At 40.5% G+C, this 20,528-nt stretch overlaps 1 protein-coding gene and 1 pseudogene across 5 annotated transcripts in view; one reads left to right on the forward strand and one right to left on the reverse strand.

Moving 5' to 3' along the window:
• The window catches only part of GHR (growth hormone receptor), a 271,425-nt gene that overhangs the window by 8,438 nt on the left and 242,459 nt on the right, over positions 1 to 20,528 (reverse strand). For all 5 annotated transcript variants that reach the window (XM_072756984.1, XM_026016684.2, XM_072756986.1 and 2 more), the window contains 4 exons: positions 16,573 to 16,745; positions 11,410 to 11,588; positions 3,047 to 3,212; positions 16 to 106 (listed from right to left, as the gene is read on the reverse strand). In XM_072756984.1, the coding sequence (XP_072613085.1) occupies positions 16 to 106; positions 3,047 to 3,212; positions 11,410 to 11,588; positions 16,573 to 16,745 (609 nt within the window). The remainder of the gene's footprint in view (positions 1 to 15; positions 107 to 3,046; positions 3,213 to 11,409; positions 11,589 to 16,572; positions 16,746 to 20,528) is intronic.
• On the forward strand, positions 3,712 to 4,582 carry LOC112933509 (mitochondrial nicotinamide adenine dinucleotide transporter SLC25A51-like; annotated as a pseudogene).

Consider the following 20,528-nt stretch of genomic DNA (forward strand, 5'->3'; position numbering starts at 1 on the left):
TTATTTCACACCTACCTTTGTTGTTTAGAAAATATGAATAAAAATAATATCATCGTTAGCCCAAATATTCCAAAGATAATAATTAAGAACCATGGAAACTGGAAATCTGAAACACAAAAGAGTATTATCTCACTCATAGAATTGGGAATACTTGAAGTTTACATTTCACTTTTTTACATAAAAATATTTAATTTGTATTCATCTAGTAAAGTCAGTGATTTCTCTTGATAACCACTAAAACAGAATGTAATGACGTGGGAGTATTTTCTATTCCAAGAACATCTCTGTCCACTTCTTCAAATCCTTTCATATATGAAAAAACATCGAAGTGAAGAAAAAGCAAACAGTTGAAGCACAATCCATATTTATATCAAAAAATCCACAACAACTGCTTTAAGCATCTGATGTGTTCAGGGTATATCATTAATGGCTTCAGCTCTAGAAAAAAAATGCTGTTTGTTAACATACGACTTTACCCAAATAATGTCCACTTAGTTCTTCCTTCCTTTCTTCCCTCCCTCCCTCCCTCCCTCCCTCCCTCCCTTCTCTCCTCTCCTCTCCTCTCCTCTCCTCTCCTCTCCTCTCCTCTCCTCTCCTGTCCTCTCCTCCTTCCTCCTCCCTCTCCTTCTCCCCCCTTCCTCCTCCCTCCCTCTCTCACCTTTTTTTTTTTAAATTTCATATGGTGATATATATTTTTTTATCCTCCAGACTGAGGATCCATCAAAAAGAGGGCAGCAGAGTTTCTATTTTTGACTCATGAAAAACTTCTTAAACATGCAGACATCAATTTTACAGTTTACAAAATATCCTTTGACAGAAGTTCACTACTGGGAGCCCCAACTTCTACTTGATGGCAGAACTGGGGGGATTTGTTCATAAAACTTCATTTCTTAAGACCAAGTGCCTACCAGCTGCCTGCAGTAGGTTCCCAGTATTACCCACTTTTTAATTGAAACATAGTTGACATACAATGTTCTATTAGTTACAAGTGTACAACGTAGCGATTCAACAATCTGACACATTATTCAGGGCTCACCGTGATAGCTGTAGTCACTCCCTGTCACCCTACAACTCTATCACAGTAGTATTTGCTACATTCCCTATGTTGTACTTTTCATCCCTGTGACTTATTTATTTTATGACTGGAAGTCTGGATCACTTAATTCCCTTCAGCTATTCCATCCATCCTCTCCCACATGTCCTCCCCTCCCCTCTGGCAACCACCAGTTTGTTTTCTGTATTTATGAGTCTGTTTCTGTTTTTGCTTTGTTGTTGTTCATTTGATTTGGTTTTTTAGATTACACATATCAGTGAAATCACAGGGTGTTTGTCTTTCTTTGTCCGGCTTATTTCACTTAGCATAATACCCTCTCGCTTCATCTATGTTGTTGGGAATAGCGAGATTTCATTCTTACTATATTCCATTGTATATATGTATCACAACTTCTTTATCCATTTGCCTAGTGATGGACATTTAGGCTGCTTCTCTGTCTTGGCTATTGCAATGAGGCTGGGGGTATATATACTTTTTAAAATTAGTGTTTTCATTGGGGAAATACCCAGTAGTAGAGTTACTGGATTGTATGGTATTTCTATTTTTAATACTCCATTTTTAATACTCCATTCTCAAGACTCTATACTGTTTTCCCAGGTGCCTGCTCTAATTTATCTTCCCACCAACAGTGCAGGAGGGGGGTTCCCTTTTCTCCACCTCTTCATCAGGGTTATCTGCTTTACACGAAAAGACCAGTGGAATTCACTTTATTGTTGTTTAATTCATTAAAAGTAGGATTTTTTTAATGCTGAAATATTCCTTTGTTATTTTTATTTTATTTTTATCAAAATCCCCAAGGCAAATATTATGGATACTATAGAGAATTAGTGGAGCATAGAATGGCATTCTGTATCTTGTGGTATCTGTAACTTTCTATCAGTAACATACTCAGGAATACAACAAAGTTAGAACTTATTTTTTTTTTAAACATGGAAGGAAAAACCAATTAAAAGATCTATGCCTAACTGAATTAAATGACATTATAAAAAGCTTAACGAGTGTGTGGCAAATGTGCTTTTTAAACCAGAATTTCATTATGTCAAATATTGTTTAAAAGAACAAGCCTGTTAACTAGAACTTAGGAAAAAATGATGCTACAGGCATTTTCATTTAAGTGCTCTTTAGTATCATGGGTTCTACCTGTAGCATCCATGCAGAAAGAGAAATTTAATTTCTCTATAGCTTGTGACTGTTTCATCAGCAAGCCTCAGCTCCTCATACATAGCCCTGTAAACATTCTGTGCTTCACTATAGATGTAATACAGCTAATTTCCACATGGGAGTGACAACTTTATATACTTACTGTTCATTGTTAAGCAGATTTCTTTATTTCTGTATCAAAAGTTCTAATTCTTTTATTCTCAATTCATAGATCTCATTTCTTTGAACTTGAATTATCTTTGTATTTTTCTTATATAGGATCTTCAAATGTTCCATGTCATTCTGGCACATAACTAGCATACTACTTTTCAGGCTTATCTCCAGGTAAAAGCCGTGCCTAACCTTTCTGAAACCAATAAGTAGCTGCCATCGACTACGTATGCTGACACAATATTAGGCTTTCTCTTAGATGTCATATATCCATCTATCCATATGGATCCAGTATTTCTTCACTATGCATTTAAAAAGCATTTTTTTTCTGATCATAAATGCAAAACAAACTCATTATAGATATCTTTAGAAATATAGAAACCTATAAACAAAAGAACCATCTGAAAGTCTGATATCCAGAGATATCCCATTAGTATCTTAGTGCGTCCTCCCCTCTCTAGCTTACATCTACCTCCAGACATTTCCTGAATTAAATCCTCACACACGAAGTTCTCCTTCTGCTTTTGTAATGAATAAGATCTGTTAAAAAGAGTGAACTTGAGGTCTCTCACCCTGACTTTTGATGCTAATGGATCATGGTCTGACCAACACTCTGACAATGTAGGCAATGTATTACTCTATTGACAAAATCCATGTTGGCTGCCATTTTAAATCTTTTACCTTCTTCACATGCAAATGGACTCATTTGAGGAAGTGTTACATAGAGCACCTCACTGAACTCGCCATATTTTTCAGAGTTTCGTTGTCTAGATCTCACACGCACTTCATATTCTTTATCCAGTCTCAACGAGTAAACTGGAACTGATGTTGACAATACAGGGTCCATCTTTCAAGACAAAATAGAAAACTTATTGGTTAGTAAGACAACAACTCAATGAGATAAACTCTATTAAGGTGCTTCTGTATTTGGATTCAAAATGAACTTCTGAAAAGTGGATCTTATTTTCCAGTGCACTGAGGGGGGGTTTGGACAAGGTCAGTGCCTGTGTGGCCACTGGCCGCTGCTCACAGGCTCTCCGATGTGCTGGCTGGTGGCAACCAGGCACAGAGCTGGGTGCCCATTGCAATGGCATGATTTAGCAGGGAGATGGCTGTCATTGGCTATTTTATTTTTCTTTTTGTGGCAAGACTGTCATGGAGCCTAGATATTTCAGGAAATCCAGTATCAAAGTTTTCTTCTTCCTAGAAGAAAGAACCTAACAGACCAGTAACAATGGGAGAAATGGAGAAATTTATCAAAAAACTACCCCCCCCCCCAAACATCAGGCCCAGATAGTGTTACAAGTTAAAAATATCCTTCATGAAGAAAAAAGCTCTTAAGCAACATGGTGGATTCAGAAGCTTATGACAAGAGGCTACCCCTTCTAACATCTTCCCAACAAGATCTATCACCTCATACTACAAATGCTGGTGAAATGAAGCATTATTTGTGTGGTCACTGTGCAGCTTTCAGCAACGTAGCAATCACTTTTCCCACTCGGAAAGCTGTATGGAATCAAAACCTGGGATGCAAGGCTTCAGTTGGGGAGGGATGGTTTTTGAAAACTGTACCGCGGAATCCTTCCCCCACTGATGCAGAAGACAGCTATGTTGGCACTTATGTCTGGTCCATATGAGGACTTATCTTGCCTTCTCTGAAAGCATTAGTACCTCTGAGTTTGCAACCCACAGTGTGGCAACCGTGGCTGGCAGGGACAACAGAAGCAATTTTCACTCCATTGGAAAGAGTTCAGACATTGCTTCAAGATCACAAGCATCATGACAAATTTACAAGCACTTATCAGGCTTTCAAGGCACTCAGATGCCATGGAATTAGTATTATAGAAGCTTGGTACCTGTTCATTTCTGTAATGGATTCAGGAATGTCCTTTCCTTTGGCCTTCTAGGTCCCATTAAGGAATATCTGCCTACCATAACAACTCACAGCACTCATTTGGTCACAGATTTTATCTGTGGAGGTCTGTTGGGTGCCGTGTTGGGAATCTTGTTTTTCCCAGTGAATGTTGTGACAACTCACTTGCAGTCCCAGATTGGTGGAGAATTTCAGTCTTTTCCCATGGTTTTCCAGAAAATCTGGCTAGAGTGGGACAGGAAGCTGATGAATCTTTTCAGAGGGGCTCACCTGAATTACATTGGTGTCTCACCTCTTGGGGAATAATCAATGCAACTTATGAGTTTTTGTTAGAGATTATATGAAAACCATCAGTTAAGTGCCATTTATTAACTGAATAGACCTAAGAAGAATGCAGCTTGGCCTTGTTCCTAATTGGCCAAATACAACTTGGTGTCATAAGTTCAGGGTACAATGAAGTATGGGCTAAGCTGTTTCTTGAAGCACCAACATAATCAGAACAAAAGGTTCTAATAGGAAAAAAACAATATAGTGCACTAGCGGAGTTTGCTACTTAAAGGAAGATGGAGGCAAATAACTTTCTAAAGAAACATTTTGTTACATAGATCACAGTCCTCAAAGTTATTTTGGTACAAACCCAAACATAAAATAGATTTGTTTAAATAACTGTAGTTCTATCTGTACTAGGCTGTCAGATATTCTATACAAACAAAGCATAATAGAATTATAGTGAGAGAATGGTGGGACTATAAAGAAAATTACAGACATGTTGCTTACCCTTTGGATATTACAGTTTTGTAGGAAGGCATAAGAACAGAAAAAAATCCATATTTCCACACCAAAAAAAATTATAGTCAAACACACACACACACACACACACACACACACACACACACAATCTATTCTTTGGAAATTCTGGGTAGTCCTTCATAAGATCACAGAATTGGAAAGGGTCCTAGAAAAACCATAGTTGTCTAAATTATTCTATTAGTAGCAATTGCATATTTATTCTGCTTATTCTAGAAAGTTTAAAGGTACCTCAAATGGTTTGCTATTAAATTTTTTTTTTTTTTGCTATTAAAAATTTATAAAGAAATGTCACTTGAGTCCTTGGTAATAAAAACCAAGGTCCCACAATCCTTAAGGTCAGGATCTTCTTTTACCTGCCAGGGGAAGGGTAGTAAGACTGTTAGACCCTTAAAACATAAAGCTATCAAAGAGGTAGACCCCACTAATGATAGTGCTTTCCTTCAAGTCAAACACTCAAAGCAGGTATTCAATATGGATTTTTCAAGGTGGTCTAGCTGGATGTTTTCAGATAGAACACCCCCTACCATTTATAGAAAACTAGGAAAACTTGTATTTTCAACAGCATAGACTTTTCACATTAAAAAGATTCTCATAATTTAAGTTAGAGGCTGGGCCTGCAGCTTCTAAAATAAATTTCCATTCACCTCAGTTAGCTTGTAGTCACAAGGTCCTTATTTTTTCTCACATGTACATGGGATGTTTAGTTTGTATCTTTCATTGAAGCTTCTTCTTCTTCTTTTTAAAAGGTTTATTTATTTTAGAGAGAGAGCACAAGGGGGCATGCATGGGCAAGGTCGGGAGGGAGGGGCAGAGAGAGAGGGAGTGAGAGAAACCTAAGCAGACTTTGTGCTAACCACAGAGTGTTTGGATCTCATGACCTGAGCCGAAACCGAGTCACCGCTTAACTGACTGTGCCACCCAGGCACCCCTGAAACTTCTTAATACATGATATATTTGCATGCCTAAAATACTTTTTAAAAGGCAAGATTCTGAATTTTAAACTTATTGGTTTCCCTAAATATTTTTTGAAACGTATGTGTCCAGTTTTGAGGCCCAAATTTCTCTGTTATTATAACCAATATTATTTCATTACAGATTTCACTAATAACAAGACCAAACAGAGGCCCTCAGTGATTTGGTCTACGGCTTCCTCTTTATCTTCCCTCCAAAGCAGTCACACCAAACTCGGTTTCATTTACATGGCTCCTACCACCTGCACGGAACCCTGCCACCTGCCTTTGAGGGAATGTCTATTCTCAGCCAATCCCAGTGCAAGTATTGCTTATATTCTTTTTTTTTTTTTTTAAAGATTTTATTTATTTATTTCAGACAGTGCACAAATGGGAGAGGGGCAGAGGGAGAGGAAGAAGCAGACTCCTCACTGAGCAGGGGACATGGGGCTCGATCCCAGAACCCCAGGATCATGACCAGAGCCAAAGGCAAATGCTTAACTGACTGAGCCACCCAGGCATCCCAGTATGTTTATATTCTAAGAAGTCATTCTTGGCACTTTTTCCTACTCCACCCTGACAGTCACATCTTATATTACTTTTTTTTAAAATTTTTATTTATTTATGATAGTCACACACACAGAGAGAGGAGAGAGAGAGGCAGAGACATAGGCAGAGGGAGAAGCAGGCTCCATGCACCGGTAGCCCGACGTGGGATTCGATCCCGGGTCTCCAGGATCGTGCCCTGGGCCAAAGGCAGGTGCCAAACCGCTGCGCCACTCAGGGATCCCTTATATTACTTTTTATGCTTATATTACATTGCTCAAATTTCTATATTGTACCGCAAATTCCCTGGAGCAAACAATTCCTTCATTATCTTTGCATTTCCAAAGCCCAGCATAGTACCAAATATACAGTGGGTGCTCAGGAGATGGCCCAACCAGTATGGATAATTCTATAGCACCCATTCCTTTGTTATTTTTTATTTTTATTTTTTCCATTCCTTCTTTAAAAAACAATACATCCTTAGCTTGATTTAGCAGGTAAATAGTTATAAACAATTATATCATCATTAGTATTACTTTTATATTAAAAATGTACTTTTAAAAAATATTTTATTTATTTATTCATGAGAGACACACAGAGAGAGGCAGAGGGGGAAGCAGGCTCCCTATGGGAAGCCTGATGCAGGACTCGATCCCAGGACCCTGGGATCACGACCTGAGCTGAAGGCAGACACTCAACCACTAAGCCACCCAGGCGTGTTTTGTTTTGTTTTGTTTAAAGGCACAGTAATAGAAAATTCCACATTGTCAGTGGTAACCTGAATCCCCAATACAAGCCGCAAACACTAGCTTCCCGCTGCCCCATTTATGAACCTCACTTGTTCTTAAGCTTATGGCACTTGTGCTCATAATCCATTAGACTGTGAATTTTCTCAGCAGAGGTCAGTTCTTACAGGTAAGCCCTTGGTATTCATGACAACTCTGAGACGCTTGTAAGAAATGCCATGACGATGTAACTTCACTTACAGAAGGTGGGTGAAGTAAAAGTTAACTGACCCTTTTGGACTCACATAGATATGAGATTTAGCAGAGATGCAGTAAGTGCAGCAGAGTCAAGCTGGGATGCAACCTGGTATGGTCCCATGCTCCCATGGACCTGGCTCAGAGTGCGAGTGTCGTATCTGTGTGTCAGCTGAAATACAGCTCTATCACTGGACTTTCAGGGCTTAAACTATGATCAGTAAATCTATGGATGCTAATGAAGGTAAATCCATGTATGCTAATGAATTCACATCTTTGCTTTTCCTAGACTCTCAAACTTTTTGTTTCAGGACTCCTTTACACTCTTAAAAAATATCTAGTTCATGATATAATTCAGAGCATGAATCAATAGGAATTGGTGATTATTTGGATATAAGGTATAAGAGCAAGTTTCTGATTGATGTCAGGGCAATATTCTGGATTAAATTTGAACAACTGTATGGATATGTTGTCATTTACTGAGAGAGGGAGAGTAGGGAGGCAGGAGGAGGTTAGAACATGTTGCTTTTTTGAGATGCCACTGAGGCATCCCTGTGGATATGTCCAAGTGTGGAATGCAAAAATGAGGTCAAGGTGGAAAGACTGTGCTAATTGCCCTCATGTGTTGACATTAATACGGTGCTTTCTATTTTTCCACTAGCTTTTACCAAATGGAGTATTTTTTTTTTTAATACTCACAACCACTATGTGAAACAGAGAAAGTGAGCATGACCAGTTTTACAGTACAATGAAATACTCTCGGCAATAAAAAGGAATGTTACACTCAGCAATATGAATGAATCTTGTATGCATTGTGAGGAGTGAAAGAAGCTAGAGTCAAAAAGGTTATTATATCATTCCATTCCAATGACTTCTTGGAAAGGGCAAAACTACAGAGATGAGCATACCGGTGGGTGCCAAGGGTTCAGGTTTGGGGAGGATTTGACTACAAAGGGACAGTATGAGGAAATTTTTTTGAAGGTTATGATAAGTTGTTCTGTATCCTGATTGTGATGTTAGCTACAAAGGTCTATGGGTCTGTCAAGACTCACAGAATCATACAGGTAGAAGGTGGATTTAAGTATGTGCATATTTTTGAGTATCTGTTCAAAGAATTTTAAGTGAGGAGTGTGTTTTAGAATGATCATTCTGGCTCCAGTGTAAGGAATAGATCATATGCATCAAACACCAGAAGCATAAGACCTGCTTGGGGGAATGCTGTATTAACCCAGTCAGATAGGACTACCAATTGAACTAGGATGGTAAACATGGTAGTTACTTAAGGTTAGTTGCAATGTGGAATCTGAAACTGTATCAATGAATCTTTCCTATCCTGCTACATTAAAATCCACCTTTTAAAAAAAGATTTATTTATTTATTCATGAGAGACACAGACTGAGAGAGAGAGGCAGAGACACAGGCAGAGGGAGAAGTGGGCTCCTCGCAGGGAGCCTGATGCAGGACTCGATCCTGGATCCCAGGATCACAACCTGAGCCGAAGGGAGGTGCCCAACCACTAAGCCATCCAGGCATCCCCAAATCCACCTTTCTATCTAGTACTTTAAATGGATCACCTCCCCACCCATTATTTTAATTACATCAAGTATTAGTCATTTGGAAAATATTGGTCATTGAGTTGTGCAAATTTTCTAAATGTTCACACATTTTATTATACAATATAAAAATCCACTTTAGCTAATATCACCATGGATCTCATACGGAAAGTCATCAAAGACTGGGAAAGCTATCAAGCTCACTACTGCATATTCAAGTTTTCCAAGATTTTAATTTTCCTTTGAAAGCTCAAATTTCATTGGTAACAACCACTGTCATTGTTTTTCTTAAACTAATAAGCACACTTCATTCTTTTTCAAGAAATGTTTGCCCAGTATTTGCCAACTTTACTATGAATAACCATCTATTAGTTTATCAGTTGTTCTTTCAAGTAACCATGGTGTTTCATGCAAAAAGCAGCTGGTTCAGCTGGCAACTCAGCCATTTGGGTGCTTTAATAAGACAATCATCCATAGCTCAGTATGCATCAGAAGTGCATTATGTGTACTTGACATGTGTTCGCAAATATTCAAAAGCTATGTCATCAAGGTTGAGATTTAATAAAATTAATAAAATGTGCAGCTTTCTCAAGACCACTCTAATGTAAAGCTGGCTTTCTCCCCTTTACTGTAAGTGCACAGTGGTGGCAAGCACAGTGACTGTCAGTGTTGTTTAGAATGACCGCCTTGATTGTGTTCAGGTGATAGCAGTGTTCCCACCATAGCTTTTGAACCATGGATACAAATTTCAGCATGGTGAAAAAAGGAAATAACCTTTTTTTTTTTTTTTTAAAGATTTTATTTATTTATTCATGAGAGACACAGAGCGAGAGGCAGAGACATAGGCAGAGGGAGAAGCAGAGGGAGAAGCAGGCTCCATGCAGGGAGCCTGATGTGGGACTCGATCCCGGAACCCCGGGATCATGCCCTGGGCCAAAGGCAGACACTCAACTGCTGAGCCACCCAAGCGTCCCAAGGAGATAACCTTTTAGTACTTGTGTGAAGACAATCTTGATCTTGTGAACTCCATGAAAGGGTCTCAGGGACTCTCACACTCTGAGAACTTCTGTCCTGGAGTACCCAGCACAGTGCCTTCTGCACAGCACTTATTTCAATATCAGTTGCTGAATAAATGTTTCACTGAAACTTGAATTTAGAAAGTTTTATTTGACTCAACAACCGACCGGGCTTTTTTGCACCAAGTTAATGGAACAGATATCTAAATTAAAATGATTCTGAGGGGCACCTGGGTAGCTAAGTGGTTGAATGTTTGCCTTTGGCTCAGGTCATGATCCTGGGGTCCTGGGATCAAGTCCCGCATCAGGCTTCCCACAGGGAACCTGCTTCTCCCTTTGCCTATGTCTCTGCCTCTCGCTCTGTGTCTCTCGTAAATAAATAAATAAAATGATTCTGAAAACAGCACCTCAAAGCCCAGTATTTAACTGCTCACAGCTGCTCCAAACTTAACTTTAATGACAAAACTGGCTTCCTTTTCAGCCGATCACTGAATGGACAAGGCCTGCTGTCTCAAAATTCTGGGAGTGAATCTGCAAAGCCACGGGGCAAGACCTGATGACTGGCCAGAAACTACTTGGCCAGGGCTATGACTCTGTGGTTAGACTGATTTAGAATTAGTTATATTTGGAGCAGCAAGATAATCCTGTTTTTCTTCTTGTTGTGTGCCATGTGGAATTTATCTAAGTGCTGAGTTCCCATATATATGTCAAGGAGGTGAGCAGTTCAGAGGTCAACGACTACCATGCTGCTTGCCTACATCAAAACCTCTAAGCTGGATTCTTCCTCCCTGAGATACGTAACAAAATCACCTTCTGAAAGCTCTAGGGGACAAACCCTCTTCCTCTGTTTCCTTCCTGGAGTCACTGAAGAACTTACATTAATGAGTAATTAATGAGGATCCTGTAAGTAGTAGCAACTAAAATCACGGGAGAATGTTTAGCCATAGCTCATTGTTGATCTTGATCATAACTCTTCTCATGCCTAGCCACAGCCCCAAAGATAGCTTACGTAGCTAGAGTGTATGATTTTGTCAAACATTAAACTGGACACTGAGAAGGACTGGGGAGATAGTTTTCCTTTCCTTCCTTACACTTCCATATAAGCTCCACGGAAGCATCTGTCCTTGGACAAATTTCCCAGATATTTTACTGCTTTTATCTGTTTTCCTCAAATAAAGAAATAAGGAGTGTATATACAGCATGGGCATGTGGAATTAGGTCAAAAGGAAGTCTGACTGCAAATGAGAGAGGTGTTGTTGGTATAAAGAGAAGAAAAGTCAAAGTATTTTTGACCGTGCTGTGTAATGATATCTTACCATTTTCCACTGGGACTCATTAACTTCTTTGTATTGTAGTTCATACTCGAGGACTATCCATCCCTTCTGAACATCCGCATTGGGTGGTGGTTCCCATCTCACTTGGATATCTGCATGGATTCCCGTTAAACTGATGTTCAGTAAAGTCCAGTTGAGGCCGATGGGTGGGTCTGGTTGCACTGTGCATTTCAACAGAGAGTTAGTGCACAGAGAGACAGACAGGTACAGCTTGATTTAACGGAGAGCTTTCTTCAGAAGAGGCCAATTACTTTATGCATTTTTGTTATCCATACTCTTAATTCTTCCAATATTCTTATTATACTCTCATTGTAGTAGAGAACACATTTTTTTTTTTTTTTTTTTGGCTGGAGTATGATCTGTTTATGACCTTGAAGACCAAAAGCTCCTATAAAATTCCTTTTCAAATTTAAAAATCTGATCTAAAATTCTTCTTGGGGCCCATGTCTTACATATCTTTTAGCCCTGATAGGATTAATGCTTTGGGATTTTGGCAAGGGAATTCATTGTAACTCGAAACTGAAGGAACAGAACCAGAAAGACCTAGAGTGTTTGAACACGTGGCTATTTTGGAATAGCTATTTTGGCTATTTTGGAAAAAGGATAAATCCTTTTTATTCCAAATTGTTTATTACCTAGGGCAAAGATTTTGTCTTATTAATTTCTGTATTGCTACTAGAATAATCCCACCAAACACTCTGCTGATGCTCCTTAGCATGATGTCTTCCTAGCCACATGTGGTGATTTTTTTTCAGACATAAGAAGGAAGGCACTGTACTCTTCTCTCAAATGGTGATGAGTCAGGGTTTTCTGTCTCTTACTTAACTGTTATGTGAAGAATCTGAAATAGTGTTTTGCTTGGTTTCTATTGACAAACTGTACATTCTCTGGTAAATCAGCTGCATTCTGCTTATTAGGAGTGCAAAGACCACAATTTACCAAAGATTGATGAAGAGAAATATGTATTCCAAAGCTAGGAACTATACCTAAATTTACATTTTGGATAGTTCCTGATATATTATTGCCCTTTAGGTCTTAGTACTGAGGTTTTCAAAAATCACTTGCAGATACAAAGTAAAATTTACTTACTTTTTTTTAAAGATTTTATTTATTTATTCATGAGACACACACACACACACACAGAAAGAGAGAGAGAGAGAGAGAGAGAGAGAGAGAGGCAGAGACACAGGCAGAGGAAAAAGCAGGCTCCATGCAGGAAGGCCCATGTGGGACTCTATCCCGGGACTCCAGGATCATGCCCTAAGCCAAAGACAGATGCTCAACCGCCGAGCCGGCAGGTGTCCCAAAATTTACTTTCTTTTCTACTGTTTGTAGAAGGTCACCCAGAGTGTTGCAAAGTCTGGACCCCTAGGGTTGACCAGACAAAAGCCTATAAATATAAGTGTGAGGAGCCATAACTGGCTGTTAAAATCTGGTGGCCAAAGGAGGAAGCACTTGCATTCAATCAGACTTAAGACAGACCTTAGTGTGAAGGAGCATGATATTCGCCCCTGTAGAGGGGCCAACTTTAAAAAAAATAGACAATCCAAATATGACTAATAATGACCAAATTTTAGAAATTAAATTAGAGGGATTTGCAAAAATAGTTGGGCTGCATATGGCTACAGTAATGACAGTAATGCTTCACCCTTCTGGATTTGTTGGGGACTGAGGGATTCTGACAACTGAAGCTTAACTCTTTAAGAGACCAAAATATATACATGTTTTTGATGGAAAAATTTCAACTTATTACTCATGTTTCACCTTACAAACTCCCCTTTCTACTTTAAGTAGAAAATAGGGAACATGGTCCTTTTTGAGATGGCTTGTACCACTGTTAGAAGCATAGTAACCTCCCCCTTACCTCTGTGCATATTGTTACATGCTGTATACAACAGCTCCTCTGAGATGCTGGAAAAGCACCTGAGACCGACTACATCCCCAGGCAGCCCCTGGTCCCTCCCCAGAATGTGGTCCTCTGTCACTTTCCCTCTCTCTGTTAATGGCACCTCCATTCCGCCAGTTGCTCAGGATGAAATTAGTGAGCTCTTCCTTGACTCATCTTTTTCTCACCACCTCCACATTCTGTCAGCTGTACGTTTTTTTTTTTTAAAGATTTATTTATTTATTTATTTGTTTGTTTGTTTATTTATTGATTGAGAGAGAGAGAGAGAGAGCGAGAGAGAGAGAGAGAGAACAAGCAAGGAAGGGAGGGGCAGAGGAAGAAAGAGAAGCAGACTCTCTGCCAAGATGGGAGCCCAATGCGAGGCTTGATCCGAGGACCCTGGGACCATGACCTGAGCCAAAGGCAGCCACTTAACAGACTGAGCCACCCAGGGACCTCTCAGCTGTACTTTGGAGATGGTCGCAGAGTCCAACTGCTCTTCACCATCTGCACCTCCACAACCCAGTCCCACCATCATGCTTTTTTGTGTATTGCTGCGTTTGCCTCCTAAGCAGTCCTCCTGTGGTCTTTGTCCTGCTTCAGTCTGTTCTCAATATAATCCGTATAATATTTGTCACAGTAGTTATTTTCACACTTGTGTTAGAGCACATCGCTCATTTAAAACCCTCCAAAGGCTTCCAATGTCACTCCAGGTAAAAGCCAGAATCATCCAATGGCTTCACGGGTGCTGTAGCTTGGCTCACGGATCCCTCAGATGTGGCCTGTCACATGCCCCTCCTTGCTCACTCTGTGCCAGCTCCTCTCTCCACCATGCTGTTCCTCAAGCAAGCAAGGGCATGCTCCCACTGTGGGAGCTTTGCCCTTGCTGTGCCCTCTTGCTGGAATGTTGTTCTCTCATGTTTTTCTTTACTCAGCAAAGACAGCTCTGATAACTCTAATAAAATAGCAACTTCTCCTGCACTCCTCTTCTCCCTCCCTACGTTATTTTTCTTCATTGCATTGTCTTTCTCCAGCTTCGCTGGGATAAAATCCCACGAGGGCAGATGTTTTCTGCTCCTGGCACCTAGAAATGTACTTGGCCCAAGGAAGGGACTCAGTAAATATTTGCTGAATGAATGAATGAACAACAAGTGTCTAACAATACAGGACTTTAAATCCAAAGATGAGCCCTGTGAGATAGTAGGAGAGTACTCATATAACACGTGACGAAGCTGAGGTTTATGGTTGTCTTCTTAAGATCTATTAGGCTCACCTTGTTCCTTGCTGTCTCCCCCTCCCAGCAACCTCCCTCCCTGCTATGGTTGTAACTGCCTATCACCATCTTTTGCCTTAATTATCTTTTGCCTTAATTATCATAAAGACAATCGATCACAAAGTGTTCTAACCTCTCTCTCTCTACTCTGTGTGACTCCAATCTACCCTCTACACAGCGGCAGGATGGATTTCCCCGAGACATTTAGTAACACAACAGGTGGCACTGGATAAGTTTGAGATTAAGAGCGCAGACTCTGGAGCTGTGCTGCGTAGGTTCCAATCTCCGCTCCACCTACTAGCTGACAGGCCTTGAATTAGCCTTTAAATGCCCTCAGCCTCAATGTTGTCATCTGTGACATGGAGATTATAATAGGACCTCTCTCACAGAGTTATTATACCCGACCCATAGGTGAGGGCTTTGTAAGTGTTAGCTAATATTATCCCCAGGGCATTTCCCTCCTTAAACATCCTCAAATGCACCTCTTGGCAGTCATTTAAAGTCTAACTTCCTTTGTGGGGTTCACAAGACCACTTGGGACTTCTCTGGCTGATCAGTCAGGCCGGCCTAACTGCTCCCAGTCCTTCAACATTCTGTGCCATTTATCACTTCTGGAACTTAGTCACTGTTGGAAGACTCAGTCCATCTTGTATATCTGGCAACTAACTCCCATTGATGCCCCAGGGAGTAACTGAACTGCCACAATTTCTCGGCATTCCTTGCCCCTCCCTCATGCCCAGCCAATCGTTGTACCTTTGGCCACTGCCTTGGCTTACTATGCCCTCCACACACCTCGAGTCCAGCACCTAAACCATTTGACTTCAGTTATTTATTTGACACACCAGACTCCCCTCCTTGACCATAGCTTACTCATTCTGTAGCCACCACGCTGAGTACAGGGTTCAAGGCATGGCAGGCCCTTAGTGAAAGTCAGCCATGGAAATGAGTAGGGCTAGGTATTGGCAGGGACGGGGTTAGAACCATGGGTCTGGACCCAAATTCTTACTACTACCCGGTTAGCTACCCAAGGGCTATGTCTATTGATATTGCGGTTTACGATAAATAGTCTCTCCAAATTATGTAGTCGGGTTCTCATTTCTGCTTGTTCTTCTCCCTGACAGGCTACCAGATTTACTCGTTTCTGCCTGCAGCTTCTAGCCACATTCTCTTAGCCTCTTCTAGTCCACTGATGCCTGGGAAACCACACACAGGTGTTTAAGGACAGAACGTCTCAGAGAAACTCCAAGCAATTTCTATAACAGATGAGCCTTTGTGGATAGATTCTGAGGCACCATATTAGCTACTCATAGTCCTTTGATTCTTTATATTTTGCTGTTTACAATATTATAGTATAAACATAAATACTCCAGTTACAGTTGTTTGTTTTGTTTTATTTCTCCTTGTGTTCTTCTGATGGGCAAGTGATAATCTGTCTAGATCTTTCATTTGGTTCATTGAGCTCTGATTATATCCAATGTTTGTCTTGAGATCTTATAAACATGTCTTTAAACTGATTTGGGGCTGTTTTGTAAATATAAAGTTCCAGAAATATTATGCTTTGTGATAAAATCTAGGCTCTTATTATAGTGATGATAGGGATCAAAGGTCAACATATTTCAGATCTGAATATAGTAATCATATTGAATAATTAGGGAAGAAAGAATCTTAGGAGTATGGTGAGTTTGTCTCTTGTGGTGGCACCCAAGAACACAATCCATCTTGAAAGACCTCCTCAAGTAAAAGACTGCACAGTTCCCATTCTTTTCCTGACAACATTTACTGTCAGGTTGTTTTATGTTAGAGCCAACTTATGTTCCCCTGCCTTCTCCCTCTTGTTCACTGGCTGACCTCATGCCCTGTAAAGTAGACCTCCATTCACCTAACTTACAATGACAAAGTCTTCCTACTTGAATCCACGTGGACATTGAGGCTTCCCTGCTTATTTAATCTAAAGCCGTGTCAAGTAAAACACAAACCTGTGATTTACCTATTTCCTCAACAGAGAAACACTTTTGATCCACTGTACCACCATTGCTGGTTAGCTTGATACAGTAGGGTATCCAAATGGAGGTATAAGATGAATTAAAGTAACAGCTGTTTTCTCCAGCAGAGACATAATCGGGGCATTCTTTCCACTCTTGAGTCCATTCTTGCGTGCTCCTGAAATGAAGGGTAAAAAAAGATGAATTGTTCCAAAAATTATGCCATTGTTTAAGTCAATGTGAGGTGCCTGAGAGTCAGATTCAATAAGTTGGAACACAAATATTTTACAACCAAGTCTTTCAGCAGCATTGTTTCCAAGAAGTGTCACATCTGTGAACTCACCCACAGGGTCTGCAGACTGACAGGGCTATTGGTACTTTTACTATAGTAAAAGCACCCATTCATCAACTGCTTATGATGCACCAGCTCCTAGATTAAGTAATTTGTGGGTAGGCACTTCATTATCCACATTTTACAGATGAGGGCTCTGAGGCTTAGGGAGGTTCAAAATGTTCCTTTATTAAAACACTACAGAGGGTCAGTGCCCAAACTATAAAGAGTTCCAAAGTCCCATTCTTTGGACCTGGATATTTTCCCAACTCATGGTGTAGGACACTGAGGAGGCACACTGGTGTGTTCTTCAGGCTGAGTGACACTGAGGTTTGAGCAGCCTTACGGTAAAGCACTGTGTACCACCCTACTCTGAACCACTGAACCCTGTGTCCATATCCCCAGGCTGTCTTATGCTTGGGGGAGTTTTCCTGATGCCTTGAACTCCTTCCCATATTCTTGGTTTCTTCCCTAGTTATATGAAGAGCCATGAGAACACTGTAAACACACTGGACTTCTAGGTGATATTTATGAAGCATAGGAATCCTAGCCTTTTTCTCCTCAAGAGAAAAAAGAGACAAAAGGTCATGAGCCCAGAAATTAAAAATTTTTTCCAAACCCAGAAAGTAATTTTTTCTATTTTGTAAGTAGAATGGACATTTACTTATAATATAAAAAAATGGAAACGAAAATGAGCTAAATTGAATCAATGTGTTTGCCTATCTGTTCCTTTTGTCTTTGCTCTACAAAAAACAAGCTCATGTTTTCCCAGATCTTGGCTCAGATTAAAAACAAACAAACAAACAAAACAAATCATGGAGGAAAGATGGATGCGTGGAGAATACTGAAGAAATCAGAGAAGCCACATCTCCATATTTACATTCTGCCATACAGTTTTTCATCTCTGTCCCACTCTACAGAAAGCATCATTAACCCAGATGACTTAAAACACCATCAGGATTAGCTAAATGGGAAAGAGATACCAGGAAGTTTACTGTGGAAGGAAGCAGAGTTTTGGGAAAGGAAAATCCCTGGTTAGCTGCCAGTAGGAACCTGAACAAAAATGCAGAGCAATCAAGGATTGCCTGGACTCAAGTCCACCCCTGCAAGAACACAGAAACATGTGTTAGAATGTGACCCAGCTCTCCAAAGTCCCATCTCTCTGACTGACTGAATGAATGAGTCCAGCACGTATCTTTGGGTGCCGGCTATACAAGTATTATAGAAGCATTACATCTGGGGCAGCCAGGTGGCTCCGTTAGTTAGGCGTCTGCCTTTGGCTCAGGTCGTGATCTCAGGGTCCTGGGATCGAGTCCCACAGCAGGCTCCCGTTCAGCTGGGAGCCTACTTCTCCCTATGTCTCTGCCCCTCTCTCTCTGGCTCTCATGAATAAATAAATAAAATATTTTAAAAAGAAGCATTATATCTGGGACTACTGCTGTGTGGATAAAATGATTAATTAGATTTTGTTTGTAACTTCAGGCTAGAAGGAGACTCAAAAATTATCATCTGAGTACATTTTTTATCTCCTGTATTCATTCCATTAATATTTAATAAGCACTGATTATATATATAAAACACTGTGCTGGACATTATGCAGGATGCATGTGTGTCTAAGGAATTGGTCCTGCCTCGGAGGAAGGACTAAAATGCTGTATTGCAAAGCAGTGTGGGTTTGTGCTCACAAATAGTGCCAAAAGTTCAGAAGAGGGAATGTTCTAGTTGTTCATGGAAGGCTTCAAGGTAGTGGTGGTGTTTCTAACAATCTTTGCAGATGGGTTAAAGTTTAATACATGGCAATAGGGGAAGGAAGGAGGGAACAGAGTAGTCAAAGGCACTGAGGTCTGGAAGTGCGGGCATGAGTCTGGTAAGGGGAACACAAGGCAATGGAATAAATGGGAAAACAAGTTAGAATTGCTACTTGGGCAGAACACTTAATTATCTGCTTACTATTCATGAGGTGCCAGCTGAGAAGGTTTATGAGTCAAGAAGACATAAAGCCATGGTCTGTGGCTGAGGGAGAAGAAGGTAGAAGTGACCCTGTGAAGGCTGAGGTGCTTGGGGCTGGTAGGCAGACAGTGCAGGTCTGTGAGCATCCCTCTAGGGGACGGGTGCTGGGTAGCGATGAACGACAAGGGCACCACAGGCTGTAGGCAAGGCAGGGACTGGAAGGAGGGGTGAGGAGATGCAGACCACACATGTTTCCTTCTCTACAGCTGTTTCTCAGGCTGGTCTGTTTGGCACTGGGAGGAAACTTAATGTGGCGTGAGGGGGGTCCTTGAGACAGTTGCCCATCAGCTGTTGGAAAGAACTTGGGATTAACATGGCTGGTGAACTGTAGCTTAAATTCTGGTTGAGATTCTTAAAAGTTGCATAACCTTGGATGAGAGGGAGATTCATCCCTGATGGGAAATGCGAGTGGTGTGTGTGTGTGTGTGTGTGTGTGTGTGTGTGTGTATGCATGTGTGCGTATAGTGTGTGTATCTATGCACATGTGTGTGAGTGTGTATGTATGTTTAGAGTAGTAGGAAAAGGATGAAAAAATTAGGGATAGGTGGGTCATTGACCTACGGAATGGTTTATCTTGACTGTCAAACTAAGGAAGAGTATAATTAAAGAGAATGGTTTAGCAAGATTGCCCAGAGGAATGAGGCTCCTAAATAATAATATAGATAAAAAATGTATTTAGTATAGTTCATAGTCTAAATGTATTAAAATGTAAAGATGTAGTACAGTGCTTAGCGGGTCTGGATTTGTAACAGGGAGATTAGCTCTGCATGTTTCATGGTTTCTCGACTTTGACATGCCTCCTTGGGGACTGTATGAAAAACTTTGTTTAGATTATTCCAAATCCATTAGTTCCACAGAGCAAACAACTTAAAGCACTTATCTTAAGCACAGGAACAGTTAGTTCAAAACACACTCCCAACACCCTCCCCCTCATTAACCAAAGTTGAATTTTATTTTCAATAAATATTTAAAACTTATCTTTAAACTCTTGAATTTAGACAAAAAGACAAATGGGCTCACAAAATAGGGACTCTTGCCTACTTTCCCTAGGTTGAATTTCTATGCAGGCGACCAAAGCCAATTTATGGAAACTATTTTCTCCTATCATACCCCTGAGAGTTAAGTGTACTAGGTTTGCTCCTAGTCCATCTTGTGGAATAGAAGGAAAGCTGTACTAAAAAAAATCAGAATAAACAGCAGAAGAAATGCTTTCTAACCAAATACTTTCCCACCTAGCAACTGGAAGAAAAGTCCTAAAAATACAACATCATTTACGGTGGAAAAACAACTGTTTTCATTACATACAGGTCATGTATTTTAGGCTTAAAATTCAATCTTTTCTCTAGAAAGAAGAAATAGTAACTGTGCCCTTTACTCCCTTCTACTCTCCCCCCAGAACCTTGCATGGAAAATGAACTTTCTGTTAAAAGGCCAGGATAATTTGTTGAGGGGAGTTGGGTGCGGGGGATGGGAAAAATGGGGGATACAGCCTCAGGGACTGAGCCTTCTTTCTTCAAAAATAAGGCACCTGCGGGTGAGGAGCTGAGAGCAGAGCATCTCCCCAGAGCCTCCTGTTGGGTGTCTGTGATTCGCATTCAGGCTGAGTCCTCTCCTAGCGAT

The sequence above is a fragment of the Vulpes vulpes genome, chromosome 4 (genome assembly GCF_048418805.1).
Source record: "Vulpes vulpes isolate BD-2025 chromosome 4, VulVul3, whole genome shotgun sequence".
Classification (NCBI taxonomy): Eukaryota; Metazoa; Chordata; class Mammalia; order Carnivora; family Canidae; genus Vulpes; species Vulpes vulpes.